General features: G+C 42.0%; 1 protein-coding gene across 1 annotated transcript in view; it reads right to left on the bottom strand.

Moving 5' to 3' along the window:
- The window catches only part of shank2b (SH3 and multiple ankyrin repeat domains 2b), a 136,089-nt gene that overhangs the window by 98,026 nt on the left and 22,742 nt on the right, over window positions 1–15,321 (bottom strand). Inside the window, exons 8-9 of the mRNA XM_090233556.1 lie at window positions 13,444–13,521; window positions 10,640–10,706 (exon numbers count right to left, since the gene is read on the bottom strand). Of these exons, the coding sequence (XP_090089682.1) occupies window positions 10,640–10,706; window positions 13,444–13,521 (145 nt within the window). The remainder of the gene's footprint in view (window positions 1–10,639; window positions 10,707–13,443; window positions 13,522–15,321) is intronic.

Below are 15,321 nucleotides of genomic sequence, written 5' to 3'. Positions count from 1 at the left end.
CACACACACACACACACACACACACACGCACGCACGCACGCACGCACACACACACAAACGCACACGCATACACCTTCAATTAACAACCTTGAGGTATTAAGCATCTTGATTCTCAATGAAGATGCAAGGAGAGCTCCAAACGCGCTAGGCTCACGGCCTCAGAACAGCCAGCCTGGCTGTGGAGAGGACTCTATTCAACACCAGCTATAATAGGAGCCTTGGTGGAATTCCCCTGTGTTTGAAGCAGCGCACCGTGCACACAGCTGAAGCATGATTAATGATGATGTTTATTTCTCCGCTGCCTTCTAAACACCAAGGAGGAAGAGGAGGCTTATATACAGCATCCACATGATTTAACCCTGCAAAGACAGGCCACTTAGTGAGAGAGAAGACACTGCTTTGTAAAACAGCCAAAATCACAGTACACCGTCCTAGGAAAAGGGTCATCTATTTAAAACATTTCCAAAAGACGTCTTACAAAAAAAGAAGTCTACGCATTCCCCCCGAGGAAGAGTCAAGTCCTGATTGCACAATGTAAAGCCGTACCAGTGAACCTCCAAAACTCGGTGAAAATGATCCACAATAAAGTGTACGTCCGTGAGGCAGGAAAGAGAGGAAAGGTAAGGGAAAGGAAAAACGGCCAACCCACCACTACCTGAACAAGACAGATCCCACACCCTCTTCACCTCTCTCCCAATAACCGGTGATATCTGAATGGCCTATCATCAACGGAAGAGGCAAAGCGAATAAAGTTATGGCGATATGCTTGGATCTGCTTTAACAAAGTGACATATGCTAACAAATGCATTCCCTGTGTGTCTGTATGACAGTTCAATATAACTCCATCTCTTCTGCAAGAATGGTCCGATTACATGTACAATTCACTGGTCGCAAAAAGTCCGTTCCCTTTGCAGAGTCAGATATTGTGAGTTGTCGACATTGATCATCATTCGTCAAATCAACCTACAAGTACCAACAACCTAGGTTGCACTCTACAGTATATCCGGTAAACAGACATTACTTTCCCAGGCTGTGTTCTTTGAAAACCGTAGGGCCAAAATAGTTAGCATCCTCTTGAGACTTTTTGAAGCGGTTATGAAAGCAGCCATCAATATTTATATTAGCAAAACAAGTTATACAACGGTGACTATTAGTGATTCAACAATTGCCTTAGTTAATGAACAGTTGCTATTAAACTACACGCCGAGTTTTTGTTAAGCTAGAACTACCATATCAATTAAAAGGCATACCACAACGTACAGTCTAGAACTCATTTTCTCAGCTCCTGTATGCCACACAAACTTTCAATCACACACTCAAAACATTGAGAGCCATCAAAATCCTCCAAAATCAACTACAACAGCTCACCTTCTTTCTTCAAGGCATTCAGAAAAGACTTCATTTCCCCTCTTTTCCTTATTGCTTAAATATTAAGGGGAATGTGGAGAAAGAGTGAATGTGAAATGTATCCGAGTCTTGTAGCGCGAAAAAGCAGCAGCGAATAGCTCCAGTGGTATAGCGAGTCACAATGGGAGGGAGAGAGATTGACTGGGCAGGGAGGAAGGCAGGGACGGAGCCAGGCAGGCAGGCACGCTGGTGACAGAGAGAGCCCACCCCACATGATTTCGCTTGTCACTGACTATGAGGATGGGTGCACAATGCACCAGATCCACACATATCCCTTTCCCTCTCTCTCTCACACACATACACTCTCTCTTGCTCTCTCTCACAAACACACACAGACACTCTCTCTCTCTCTCACACACACACGCACACAGACACAATCTCTCTCTCTCTCTGACACACACTCACTCTCTCTCTCTCTCTCTGACACATACACACTCACTCTCTCTCACAGACACACACTCACTCTCTCTCACAGACACACACTCACTCTCTCTCACAGACACACACTCACTCTCTCGCACAGACACACACTCACTCTCTCGCACAGACACACACTCACTCACTCTCTCTCATAGACACACACTCACTTTCTCACAGACACACACTCACTTTCTCACAGACACACTCTCGCTCTCTCTTTCAGACACACACTTCTCTCTCACAGACACACTCTCGCTCTCTCTCACAGCTTCACCCAGGCACATAGACAAGCAGCACAGCATATCAGGCTGGACTCGAAGGAGCAAGAATATGTCCATTATTATAATCATCACGGATGGGGAGAATTAAACTAAACCACATCAACTCTGATTATTATCATTAGCACTGCCAGCTGTATCAACTAGAGTAAGGGCTGCATTAACTAAAACTACTTCAATAACAAGTTAATGATTTTGCCATAGATGACAGGACAGGCACATTTTCAATATGTGACTGTCAAACATGGCGAAGAGATGCATCGCTTGCAATCCCATAGCACCCAAATGAGACATGCAATGTTCAGTGGGAGATGGGATTTTAACCCTTGCTTTCGCGGGAACAGCTGTATCGGAAACAAACCCTTTGTGTTGCTAGGCAACCTTAGTGAGGAAGTCTAAATTTGTCACTTGCAAGTTGCTTGTTGGTTGTGAAAGGATCTGACTCCTTATGTATATTATGGTGTGGTTCCACAGCCCTTGCAACCAATCATTGACAGCACAAGACACACTCCAAATCCAATGGGAATGTGATGGAAATGAAGAAATGTTCTGATATTATAACATGTTATAATGTCAGACTCAGCACCTCTTCAGAATACCTTTGGGACTTTCATTGGGGAAACAACATAATGAATTCAGAGCCTGGCATTTGGAAATACTCCTACCATCAACATTGCTCAAACCATTGGTGTGGTCATTGGTTGCCTAGCTAAATAAATATATAGGAATCAGTCCATTTAATGCAACATTTTCACTTACTCTGATGGTTCAGGAAATGATAATGGTGGCTCTATCCCGTGCCGGAAAATGTGCTGTCTATGACGGATTTCAAAGCATTATGACATCAAACCAGTTTAAAATCTAACATCTAAATGACTGTAGGCTATAGGGGAACTGTGGATGGGGGAATCCCTATGGATCACCTCTTCGCATCTACGGTATACGGATTGTAAGATACAGCGCCTTGCAAAAGTATTCACCCCCTTGGCGTTTTCCCCATTTTGTTGCATTGCAACCTGTAATTTAAATGGATTTTTATTTGGATTTCAAGCACAAATTGGTGGGGTGAAATTATAAAAAAGAAAGAAAAAGTGGTGCGTGTATACAGTTGAAGTGTGAAGTTTACATACACTTAGGTTGGAGTGATTAAAACTCGTTTTTTCAACACCCCACAAATGTCTTGTTAACAAACAATAGTTTTGGCAAGTTGGTTAGGACATCCACTATGTGCATGACACAAGTAATTGTTCCAACAGTTGTTTACAGACAAATTATTTCACGGTATCACAATTCTAGTGGGTCAGAAGTTTACATACACTAAGTTGACTGTGCCTTTAAACAGCTTGGAGAATTCCAGAAAATTATGTCATGGCTTTAGAAGCTTCTGATAGGCTAATTGACATTATTTGAGTCAATTGGAAGTGTACCGTGGATGTTTTTCAAGGCCTACCTTCAAACTCAGTGCCTCTTTGCTTGACATCATGGGAAAATCAAAAGAAATCAGCCAAGACCTCAGAAAAAAATTGTTGAACTCCACAAGTCAACTTCAAAAGTTGACAAAGTTGGTTCACAAGTTTGGTTCATCCTTGGTTCATCCAAAAGTATCTATATCCACAGTAAAACAAGTCCTATACCGCTCAGCAAAGAAAAAGCCACTGCTCAAAAACCACCATAAAAAAGCCAGCCTATGGTTTGCAACTGCACATGGGGACAAAGATCATACTTTTTGGAGAAATGTCCTCTGGTCTGATGAAACAAAAATAGAACTGTTTGGCCATAATGACCATTAAGAGGAAAAAGGGGGTGGCTTGCAAGCCGAAGAACACCATCCCAACCGTGAAGCACGGGGGTGGCAACATCATGTTGTGGGGGGTGCTTTGCTGCAGGAGGGACTGGTGCACTTCACAAAATAGATGGCATCATGCAGTAGGGAAATTATGTGGATATATTGAAGCAACATCTTAAGACAGTTAAAGCTTGGTCGCAAATGGGTCTTCCAAATGGACAATGACCCCAAGCATACTTCCAAAGTTGTGGCAAAATGGCTTAAGGACAACAAAGTCAAGGTATTGGAGTGGCCATCACAAAGCCCTGACCTCAATCCTATAGAAAATGTGTGGGCAGAATTGAAAAAGCGTGTTTGAGCAAGGAGGCCTACAAACCTGACTCAGTCAGGAGGACTGGGCCAAAATTCACCCAACTTATTGTGGGAAGCTTCTGGAAGGCTACTCAAAACATTTGACCCAAATAAAACAATTAAAAGGCAATGCTACCAAATACTAATTGAGTGAATGTAAACGTCTGACCCACTAGGAATGTGATGAAAGAAATACAAGTTGAAATAAATCATTATCTTTACTAATATTCTGACATTTCACATTTTTAAAATAAAGTGGTGTCCTAACGGACCAAAGACAGGGAATTCTTTTGAGGATTAAATGTCAGGAATTGTGAAAAACTGAGTTTAAATGTATTTTGCTAAGGTGTATGTAAACTTCCGACTTCAACTGTATGTATCCACCCCCTTTGCTATGAAGCTCCTAAATAAGATCTGGTGCCAATTACCTTCAGAAGTCACATAATGACTTAAATAAAGTCAACCTGTGTGCAATCTAAATGTCACATGATCTGTCACATGATCTCAGTATATATATACACCTGTTCTGAAAGGCCCCAGAGTCTGCAACACCACTAAGCAAGGGGTACCACCAAGCAAGCGGCACTATGAAGACCAAGGAGCTCTCCAAACAGGTCAGGGACAAAGTTGTGGAGAAGTAAAGATCAGGGTTGGGTTCTAAAAAAATATTCTAAACTTTGAACATCCCACGGAGCACCATTAAATCCATTATTAAAAAATGGAAAGAATATGGCACCAGAACAAACCTTCCAAGAGAGGGCCGCCAACCAAAACTTACGGACCAGGCAAGGAGGCCATTAATCAGAGAGGCAACAAAGAGACCAAAGATAACCCTGAAGGAGCTGAAAAGCTCCACAACGGAGATTGGAGTATCTGTCCATAGGACCACTTTAGGCCATACACTCCACAGAGCTGGGCTTTCCGGAAGAGTGGCCAAGAATATAAGCAAACATGTTTGGTGTTCGTCAAAAGGCATGTGGGAGACTCCCCAAACATATGGAAGAAGGTACTCTGGTCAGAGACAAAAATTTTGCTTTTTGGCCATCAAGGAAAACTGTATGTCTGGCGCAAACCGAACACCTCTCAACACCCCGAGAACCTCATCCACAGTGAAGCATGGTGGTGGCAGCATCATGCTGTGGGGATGTTTTTCATTGGCAGGTACTGGGAAACTGATCCGAATTGAAGGAATGATGGATGGCACTAAATACAGGGAAATTCTTGAGGGAAACCTGTTTCAGTCTTCCAGAGATTTGAGACTGGGACAGAGGTTCACCTTCCAGCGGGACAATGAGCCTAAGCATACTGTTAAAGCAACACTCGAGTGGTTTAAGGGGAAACATTTAAATGTCTTGGAATGGCCTCATCAAAACCCAGACCTCAATCCAATTGAGAATATGTGGTATGACTTAAAGATTGCTGTACACCAGCGGAACCCATCCAACTTGAAGGAGCTGGAGCAGTTTTGCCTTGAAGAATGGACACAAATTCCAGTGGCTAGATGTGCCAAGCTTATAGAGACATACCCCAAGAGACTTGCAGCTGTAATTGCTGCAAAAGGTGGCTCTACAAAGTATTGACTTTTGGAGGGGGGGTGAATAGTTATGTACGCTCAAGTTTTCAGTTTTTTTTTGTCTTATTTCTTGTTTGTTTTACAATAACACATGTTTTGCATCCTCAAAGTGGTTGGCATGTTGTATAAATCAAATGATACAAACACCCCAAAAATCCATTTGAATTCCAGGTTATAAGGCAACAAAATAGAAAAAATGCCAATGGGGTAAATACTTTCACAAGCCACTTTTTCAACCTGACAACCACCAACCACCGCTCTTCTCCCCAAGGAATAACATGAACTCTTCAAAACCTAAACATTTGCATTAAAACATCAACCACTCAATCAATCAAACACAACACAAATTAACGAGCAGCTTGTGCTGGAAAAGATCAATCGCTAAGAGTGTAAAATACTGAGGAACCATCGTTTGAGCATCACAAACCCTGAATGATGGATCCATAGATATAGGAAATTCGTTAGAACACTTCTGGCATCACATGAATCACCACATAGATCAGTGATACAGTAGACCATAAAATGACGCAAGGCGGTTAATTGTTCACAGGACATTGATGTAAACAACACTAATGAGTTAAAAATGTTTTAGGAAAACTAACCATCAATGCATAGATGTATACTATATAAAGAGGCTACCTCCCTACCCATGAGTCTCCCATCATCATCATCATCGAGGAACCAAAGATTCAGATCCCCTAAGCCTATTATCACATGGATCTGGGAACCATGGCAACCACTGGTATGTGACAATGATTTACATAGTTGACTGTTGAACAAGGCAGATACTATAGGTTTTCATGTCATGACTGTACGCAGAGGTGTCATGCCCATAAGGGGCACAAGGGCACATGCCCCCTCAGATTTTTCAGGTCAGTTTTTTTATTAAATTAAATAAATTACAAAACTAAATTTTTAAGCTGACGTTTTATCATAATTATTTAAAAAAAGATGTGTAAGCTTCCAAGGTGCACCACAGAGCAAAGATATGTTAGGCAGGACTCTAGATACTACCTACACACTCACACATATTACACTGACACTTCAACACACACACACACACACACACACACACACACACACACACACACACACACACACATACACACACACACACACACTCTTCACACACGCTCCTGCTACTCTGTTTATTATCTATCCTGATTACCTAGTCACTTTTACCCCTACCTACATGTACATACTACCTCAACTACCTCGTACCCCTGCACATTCACTCGGTACCGGTACTCCTGGTATATAGCCTCTTTAATGTTATTTTATTGTGTTACTATAGTTTTTGTATTTTTTTGCTATTTATTTTAATTTTAATTTGATCAAGCTAGGTAGCATATTGATTCCTTCTTGATGAATAAATCAAATGCAAATGTTTTGTTGTTTCTCTGTTGTCACGCCCTGGTCTTAGTATTTTGTGTTTTCTTTATTTATTTGGTCAGGCCAGGGTGTGACATGGTTTTTTTTATGTGGTGTGTTTTGTCTTGTTTTTTTTTTGTACGTATTGGGATTGTGGCTTAGTGGGGTTTTCTAGCATAGTCTATGGCTGTCTGGAGTGGTTCTCAATCAGAGGCAGGTGTTTATCGTTGTCTCTGATTGGGAACCATATTTAGGCAGCCATATTCTTTGAGTGTTTCGTGGGTGATTGTTCCTGTCTTTGTGTTTGTTGTCACCAGATAGGCTGTTTAGGTTTTCTCACGGTTATTGTTTTGTTAGTTTATTCATGTATAGTTTTCTTCATTAAAAAACCATGAATAGAAACCACGCTGCATTTTGGTCCGCCTCTCCTTCACCTCAAGAAAACCGTTACATCTGTAATACTAGCCACCTAACAATTTTATGAAGTTGGCTTTAGCTAGCCAGCTAGATAGGTTCCAAATCTCCCGACCTCATGGCTAGCTACCAAGCCATTTCAGGCTATCAATCAAGTTAGAGTGAGTTGTCAAACTATCTTAGCTGGCATGCCAACTGGCAAGGTTGCTAGACTTTAGAAAATACTCGAATTGCTTTAATTAGTGTGTTACGATAGTATATACCAGTGTGGCAGTTGTACTAAAACCCTAAAAGGCATAAAAGTTCATACCCTTTCCTGCAGTCAAATTACCAAATCACCCTCTATTGGCTTCATGGGTGGAATGTTATTAATATTTTTCATTTTATTTATTTTTTTAATTCCAAAAATCTTTTTTTCTATGCCAACTGATTTAGTTATATTTCAGTCTTCTGTGTTGTATATAAAGTGTACTATTGGGATGCAAACATTTGATACATTTCAACTCTATAGCTGACATGGTACAGGTGTCTTCTTTTTTTAAGCTAATAATGATGTGTGTGAGGTGTATACGTTTGTTTAAGACCACTAAGAAACACTCTGTGTGATCCTGGTTTAGCCCACTCCAGTAATAGGTTAAAGAATCAATGTGCACCCCCCCCTCCATCGCCATATACTTCGTCCCCCATCTAAAATAATGGGTGCATGACGCCCCTGTCTGTAGGCATGCTGTTGTACTATATCGTACAGAGTTATAAATGAACATGTACTGAGGTCCACTGTTACAAAGACTTTTCAGTTTGACTGTTTAGATCAGATAGAAGGTGTTCAGCAATTTACAAAAGAAGGTTACAAAACATTAAGAAGCGATAACGGAATGGAAGACAGAGAGAACAAAAATTCTCTTGGGAGGTTGAAAATGCATGACAAAATGAGTTAGTGTAAGTGTCAGTGCCTATTTGGAGAGGAAAAGACAGAAATGCTCCGGCAATTGCACAGTAAGATTGCTGGCAGTAGCATTATGTTGACAGCATGCCAGAAGGCCGAGGAGAGTTCATAATGTCAAAACCCTGGCCTAAGGACATAGGAAAGACCTGACTCCAGCAGTTACAAAGTGACAAGCAAAGAAAGATTAGAGAGAATCCCCATCACCAGCACCTTAGGGCACCTGGCAGCCTTATTAAATAATACCCGTCTCAACGTCAACAGTGAAGAGGCGACTCCGGAATGCTGGCCTTCTAGGCAGAGTTGCACAGGAAAAGACATATCTCAGACTGGCTAATTAAAAAAGAAAAGATTAAGATGGGCAGAAGAACACAGACACTGGACAGAGGAACTGGACAGAGGAACAGCATCCTGGAGTTGCCTCTTCACTGTTGACATTGAGACTGGTGTTTTGCGGGCACTATTTAATGAAACTGCCAGTTGAGGACTTGTGAGGTATTTGTTTCTCAAACTAGACACTAATGTACTTGTCCTCTTGCTCAGTTGTGCATCAGGCCTCCCACTCCTCTTTCACTTCTGGTTAGAGCCAGTCTGCGCTGTTCTGTGAAGGGAGTAGTAAACAGCGTTGTACGAGATCTTCGGTTTCTTGGCAAATTCTCGCATGGAATAGTCTTAATGTCTCAGAACAAGAATAGACTGACGAGTTTCAGAAGAAAGTTAATTGTTTCCGGCCATTTTGAGCCTGTAATCGAACCCACAAACGCTGATGCTCCAGATACTCAACTAGTCTAAAGAAGGCCAGTTTTATTGCTTCTTTAATCAGAACAGTTTTCAGCTGTTCTAACATAATTGCAAGAGGGTTTTCTAATGATCAATTAGCCTTTCAAAATGATGAACTTGGATTAGCTAACACAACGTGCCATTATAACACAGGAGTGATGGTTGCTGATAACGGGCCTCTGTACGCCTATGGAGATATTCCATTAAAAATCAGCCATTTCTAGCTACAATAGTCATTTACAACATTAACAATGTCTACACTGTATTTCTGATCTATTTTATTTAATTTTAAAGGACAAAAAAATGAGCTTTTCTTTCATAACACAAGTGTGACCCCAAACTTTTGAAGGGTAGTGTACACTCTTAGAAAAAAGGGTTCTTTGGCTGACCCTGTAGGAGAACCCTTTTAGGTTCCAGGTAGAACTTGAGGTGGAAAGGGTTTTTACATGGAACCAAAAATGGTTCTACCTGGAACCAAATTGGGTTCTTCAATGGGTTCTCCTATGAGGACAGATGAAGAACCCTTTTAGATAACACCTTTTTTTCTAAGAGTGTCATGTGAGGATAAGAGAGGATGGATGTGCCCTTTGTAAAGAATATAGGGAGATTGTCCCATTCATATCACAGACAACCACTGGAACACTGTTCTTAGTTCTCAAAGGCATGCTGTCTTTTTAGGGGTATTCTATAGTGTACTACATACAGTACACATTATACAGCAAAGTAACCTATTATAAAGAGTACACTTTATACATGTTTGTGTGTGTGTGTGTGTGTGTGTGTGTGTGTGTGTGTGTGTGTGTGTGTGTGTGTGTGTGTGTGTGTGTGTGTTCATACATGTGTTCATGCGCACATGCGTGTGTGTATGTGTGCATGCAGGATGTGTGTGACGCGTGTGTGTGTTCTCATCCCAGGCGCTCTACTCTGCACTATGTAGGTCAGCTCCACTGTGTACTGTGGCTAAGTGTGGAAGTAGATGTGGGATTGGAGCAGAAAACAGACTGTCTGTAGGTGAGAGGAACCACAGTGCAGGTCCATCAAACAGTAAACAGCAGGGCCCATTCAGAGAGGAAGATCTTTGGTCAACAACATACAACATTTATAAAGAAGCACATGAATTGGACATGACTTGAATCCCATTCAATACAACAGATTTGCTTGCAACCATTTCCTAGCCTGGTCAACCATACTGACTGCTGCGCTCAATGGTTTACCAGTCTCACCATTTCCTATATTAGAACAAGAACGTCTTTTCTTCTTCTCTTAAAATACACCCAGTTTAGACACACATATAAGTGTTTAGTTCAGTAACTTACCAATATCAGTCTCTTTGTGATTCTTGATTAATTCTGCCAATTCAAAGTTCCCCGCGATGATGGCCACCTGGAACAGAATGATAGATTTGTCTTTTAGCATTTATCACAGTACCATTTTTAAATCAAGCAAAATGGCTGACCTATGGTATTCATAATTCAAAATGCCTGACTACCTGGTCTGATGGCCTCCCACATGCGGTGCCTCAGTTATTTGCCCGAAAACAACTTAATACCCATTGTCGAAGGACTCACTTTTATGAAATGCAACCTGAAATGATTATAGCTACTAATAATAACACAACAAACAGCAGCCCGCTAAGAGTTGTACTGTCGTGGGTGGCGGACAGCCGAGCTACAGCCACAGTGGGTGAGTCAACACATATCCAGCCAGTAGACCCTGCCGGCTCAGGCCACCTTTAGCTCGTCTTACATAAGTCAGGTCAGAAGAAACGACTTGAGGCTCTGGCTGCATCAAAGCAGGTCGACCATAGTTTTAGTCGCTGGAGACAAAGACCATACAAAGTCTCCACCTGAGTCATACAGCACCTCTCATGAACATCCAGCTAGTTCAGTCACGGAAAAGAACAACCGAAATCACAACTTGAATCGCTACTTATCATGGAAATAAACGGAATAAACTCATCCCTCCGTTGCAAATATGAAATTGCCTCCGTATTGAAAAACAAATAGCATTTTCCATTAATGATGCATAAGTGAAATTTAGCCCAAAGTATACTTCCATTTTCAATAGCACAGCTGAAATGAGTGCAATGAACCTATCAATGTAATACAGCAATGACCTTACGGTAGCTACTGTATATTGGCTTGGAGTAGTAGGGCTGTAATTCAATGCCAGCTAGAGTGTGGAACGAGGCTGTATAATCTCCAGCTGATGGTTTCACGATGATGAGAGCCAGGAGGTCCTCTCTGGGGGTGACAACACATGTCATGACTCCTGCTTCCCAGCTCATCTCCCAGAAACAACCTTTTGCTACAGTATAACCACCATGATAGCCTGCTATAGAACCCTTTCTGCTAAAACGATTATACCCCCCTCTTAACTCTGCACAGCAAAGTACACCATACGCGCTCCGCTCTCTGCTCTGCGGTCTGTTTACCTGGTCCCCAAAACCGTATGGAGGTAAGTTATGACGGCTGGGCAGAGAGGGACAGAGAGAAAAAAGACCACAGAAACGGAGAGCAGAAGGCGGGTGGGAGAGAGAGTGGGAGAGAGAGAGATGAGAGAGAGAGGGAGATGGAGAGGGGGGATGAGGAATGATGTGAGGCAGGGGAGGATTACCTTGTCCCAAACCATATGGAGATAAGGTGAGGTATGACGGCAGGGTGTACTAGGAAGTGGAGCGGGATGTGATTTTAGGATGAAAGTGGGTCAGAAAAGAGGAGCAAGTAGTGAAGTGGTCCAATTTGCTCTGAATCAGTGATGCGTCCCAAATGGCACCCTGTTCCCTCTATAGTGCACTACTTTTAATCGGGGCCCATAGGGCACTATATAGGGAATAGGGTGCCATTTGGGATGCTCCCTTAATCTCAGCTCTTAAATTGTCACCATCAGTCAGCAGACGCCTGTTTAACTGGGAAGACTTAATCAGAATTTGATTGGGTGTGGTGAATGCGGTTTATGGACCCCTTCAAATTAGCTGTAATTAAGGAGTCACTGAGGCAAGAAACAATTTCAGAAGTATGAAGGGATGAATGAATAATAGAGAGAATTTGAGGACGCATCAGCGCTCGGCGGAAATGTACATTGCATAAACAGCAACACTCCACTGACTCCTACGTGATGCAAGAGAAGACAGTTGGCTCCGCCGGGGATCAGACCAAGTAATAGGAGTTCAGAGTAACTGAGGATGAGTTCAGACTGCTAAGAAAGCATGAGGAGGAAAAGAGGGGATTTGGTGAAAAATGTTCAACTTTGTACCATAAACGTACCACAATGGGAGACTCTTTCCCAGAATAAACTTTATTTGTGTTTGTGCGCTTGGTACTAATGTACCTCATGCAGTAGTTCTTATTTTGCCATGCTACTTAAATAGCAACATGTCTTAGCAGCTATATGGGCCTGCTGCCAGTAAAATAAAATAGGTCAAAACAATGTCGGTGTGAATTCACGGCTCAATTATTTGTGGGATATGGAATATCTGCATGAAAAGTAGTACACAGTTGGTAAACAGAATAGGAATGATAAATGGGAAAAATAAAACATACAGTCAACTATAGCTAGAAAGCTATTTCGATATCCATTCGATATGTTTTACTTTCAACCCCCAAAATGCATCACACCTACAGTATGACTAATTGGTTGTTTGAAATTTAGAACACCGTGGAACGCTGACACGTGCATGTAAACAACCATTAAAACATGAATAATTATCCCAGGACCACTGACTGCTTGTTCACAGCGACATAAAATACTACCATATAAGGAACCACTGACTCATAGTGCTTTGCTTAAATCATTATCAAACCTATTGCATTTCCCTTCTGAAACGGCAAGTGAACAAAATGAGACCCGAAAACACAGACTTATTAGACTTGCCACCTGCCCGCAAAAATAGTATCACATACTACACTACTGTAACAAGCTCTCTACTGATGTAATTCATCTGAGAAAAGAAGAGTAATGGAAACAATGGATGACCATTATATAGCATACCATATAGAAGAAGGAAGCAGTGTACTGGCCATGTGGCATGCTAGACTGGAGATTGGAATGTAGCCATCTATCCTCAACAGCACACCTTTACTGTAAGCAGTAATGGTTAGAGGTGTGAGTCAGTCCATACCTGGAATGATGTCTGGCTTCTGTAGTTCTTCACTTCCTTGTTGGCACCACGAACAAGCAGTACTCTGGCACAGTGTTCCTTAGGGAGGATAAATACAATTAAAAAGAGAGAGAGAGAGAGAGAGCGAGAACAGAGTAAGACACTGTAAGGGTTGTGACCAGGACCTCATTAATTTAAACTCCACTTCACCTCTCTATCTCTCTCTCTCTCTCTCTTTCTCCAGCCAGCTACTGTACAGTATGACCCTCTTCTGTACTGAGCCCATTAAACGAGAGAACCAGAAACCATCTTGCTCAGGCATTCCATTCCATCAACTGATCCAGACTGATTCCAGAACATTCCAGGACTGATCATTGTCCTGGAGCTGCAGCTCACCCTGTTCTGGCTGATGATGCCCTGTGTCTGTTACCAGGTAAAACCTCAGTTCTCCAGTAAGAATCTCAGTGCAGTGAACACACGTAGTGTAAAGATTGGTGAATAAAGAGATGGAGCTGTGGTAACTGTATGTGGCACTATAGCCTGCTGCTAGCTGGATTCAGCAGCCCACCCACGGAAGGCTCCACTACAAACACACACACGCACGCGAACACACATATACACGTGCCCACACACACACACACACATACACACACGCAAGCATACACACACCCATACAATCAGGCTCACAAACACGCAGGCGCCCACACACGAACAGTGCCTGCACATACACACACGCGCATAGTGCTTGCACACACACAAACAAACACACACACACCCCAGTTCAGGGCTAATACTCCGCCTACTGGGCGATTCCACGCCAGCATGGCCTGAATTTTTATTTAGTAACTCACATTTCAGTTGAATGCGTTCAGTTGTGCAACTCATTAGGTATCCCCTTTCCCTTTCCATGCAAATGTTAAGGATGTTTAACATGCTTTTTACATAGAAAATCATGATGAAAGTGGCCATTTTAGGTCCTTTTTAAACCAATGCATGCCTCCTGTTAGACCTTATGGACCATGAACCATACCCTATACAGACAACATCTTGATGACATTGTACTCCTTATAGTGTGCTCGAAAATATGGAGTAAGGCTATATTCTGAAATAGAATTTTCATGTGAACTGAGTCAACATTAACAATATTAACAACATTAACCAATGGCATCCCTCCTGTAGGATTGCGTGTTCAGAAAATGGGTAGTGCTATCCGGGGTCCTTGGGACGTCCCTGCCCTACACCTTAACCCCTACTCTTACCCTAACACTAACGCTAACCCTAACCATAACCCTTACCTAACCCTAACAATAACCCTTACCTAACCCTAACAATAACCCTTACCTTAACTGTTATAACTTTCTACTTAATTGTGTGACGGTGGAGTTGGACGTCCAAAGGATCCCTGCTAGCACTACCCTTCAGCAAATCACCAGCAGAGGGAGTTTTCAAATCCATTTTCCTAACCACTGTGTTGGTGGTGCTCATAAAATGTATCATAACTTTAAAAGTAGCAGAGAGCCCACACTAGAAATTTGATAAACTTTTAAAAACAATCTGCCGAAAAAATTATAAAAATCAAAAGGGTACTTTTGAGATATGAATATTCATAGTTTTAATGTTCAATAAATTCAGAGGCATCATGTCCATAGGGGGCACAGGGGCGCGTGGCCTCCTCAGATTTATCTGGTTAAATGTTTTGTTGTTGGAATAATACTAGCTACCTAGAAATTGTAAGAAGTTGGCTTTAGCTAGCCCAGATAGATTCCCAATCTCCCAACATAACTAGCTACCAAGAAGCCATTTCAGGCTATCAATAAATTAAGAGTAGCTAGCTTGTCTTGGCTGGCATGCCTGCTGTCAATGTTGGTAGACTTTAGAAAAGCAAGCGATTACTAAATG

This window comes from Oncorhynchus mykiss, chromosome 1, assembly GCF_057628025.1.
Source record: "Oncorhynchus mykiss isolate SJ-2025 chromosome 1, ASM5762802v1, whole genome shotgun sequence".
NCBI classification, from domain to species: Eukaryota; Metazoa; Chordata; class Actinopteri; order Salmoniformes; family Salmonidae; genus Oncorhynchus; species Oncorhynchus mykiss.
Note: the sequence above shows the minus strand (reverse complement) of the source record. Positions and strands in the feature narration are given on the sequence as shown.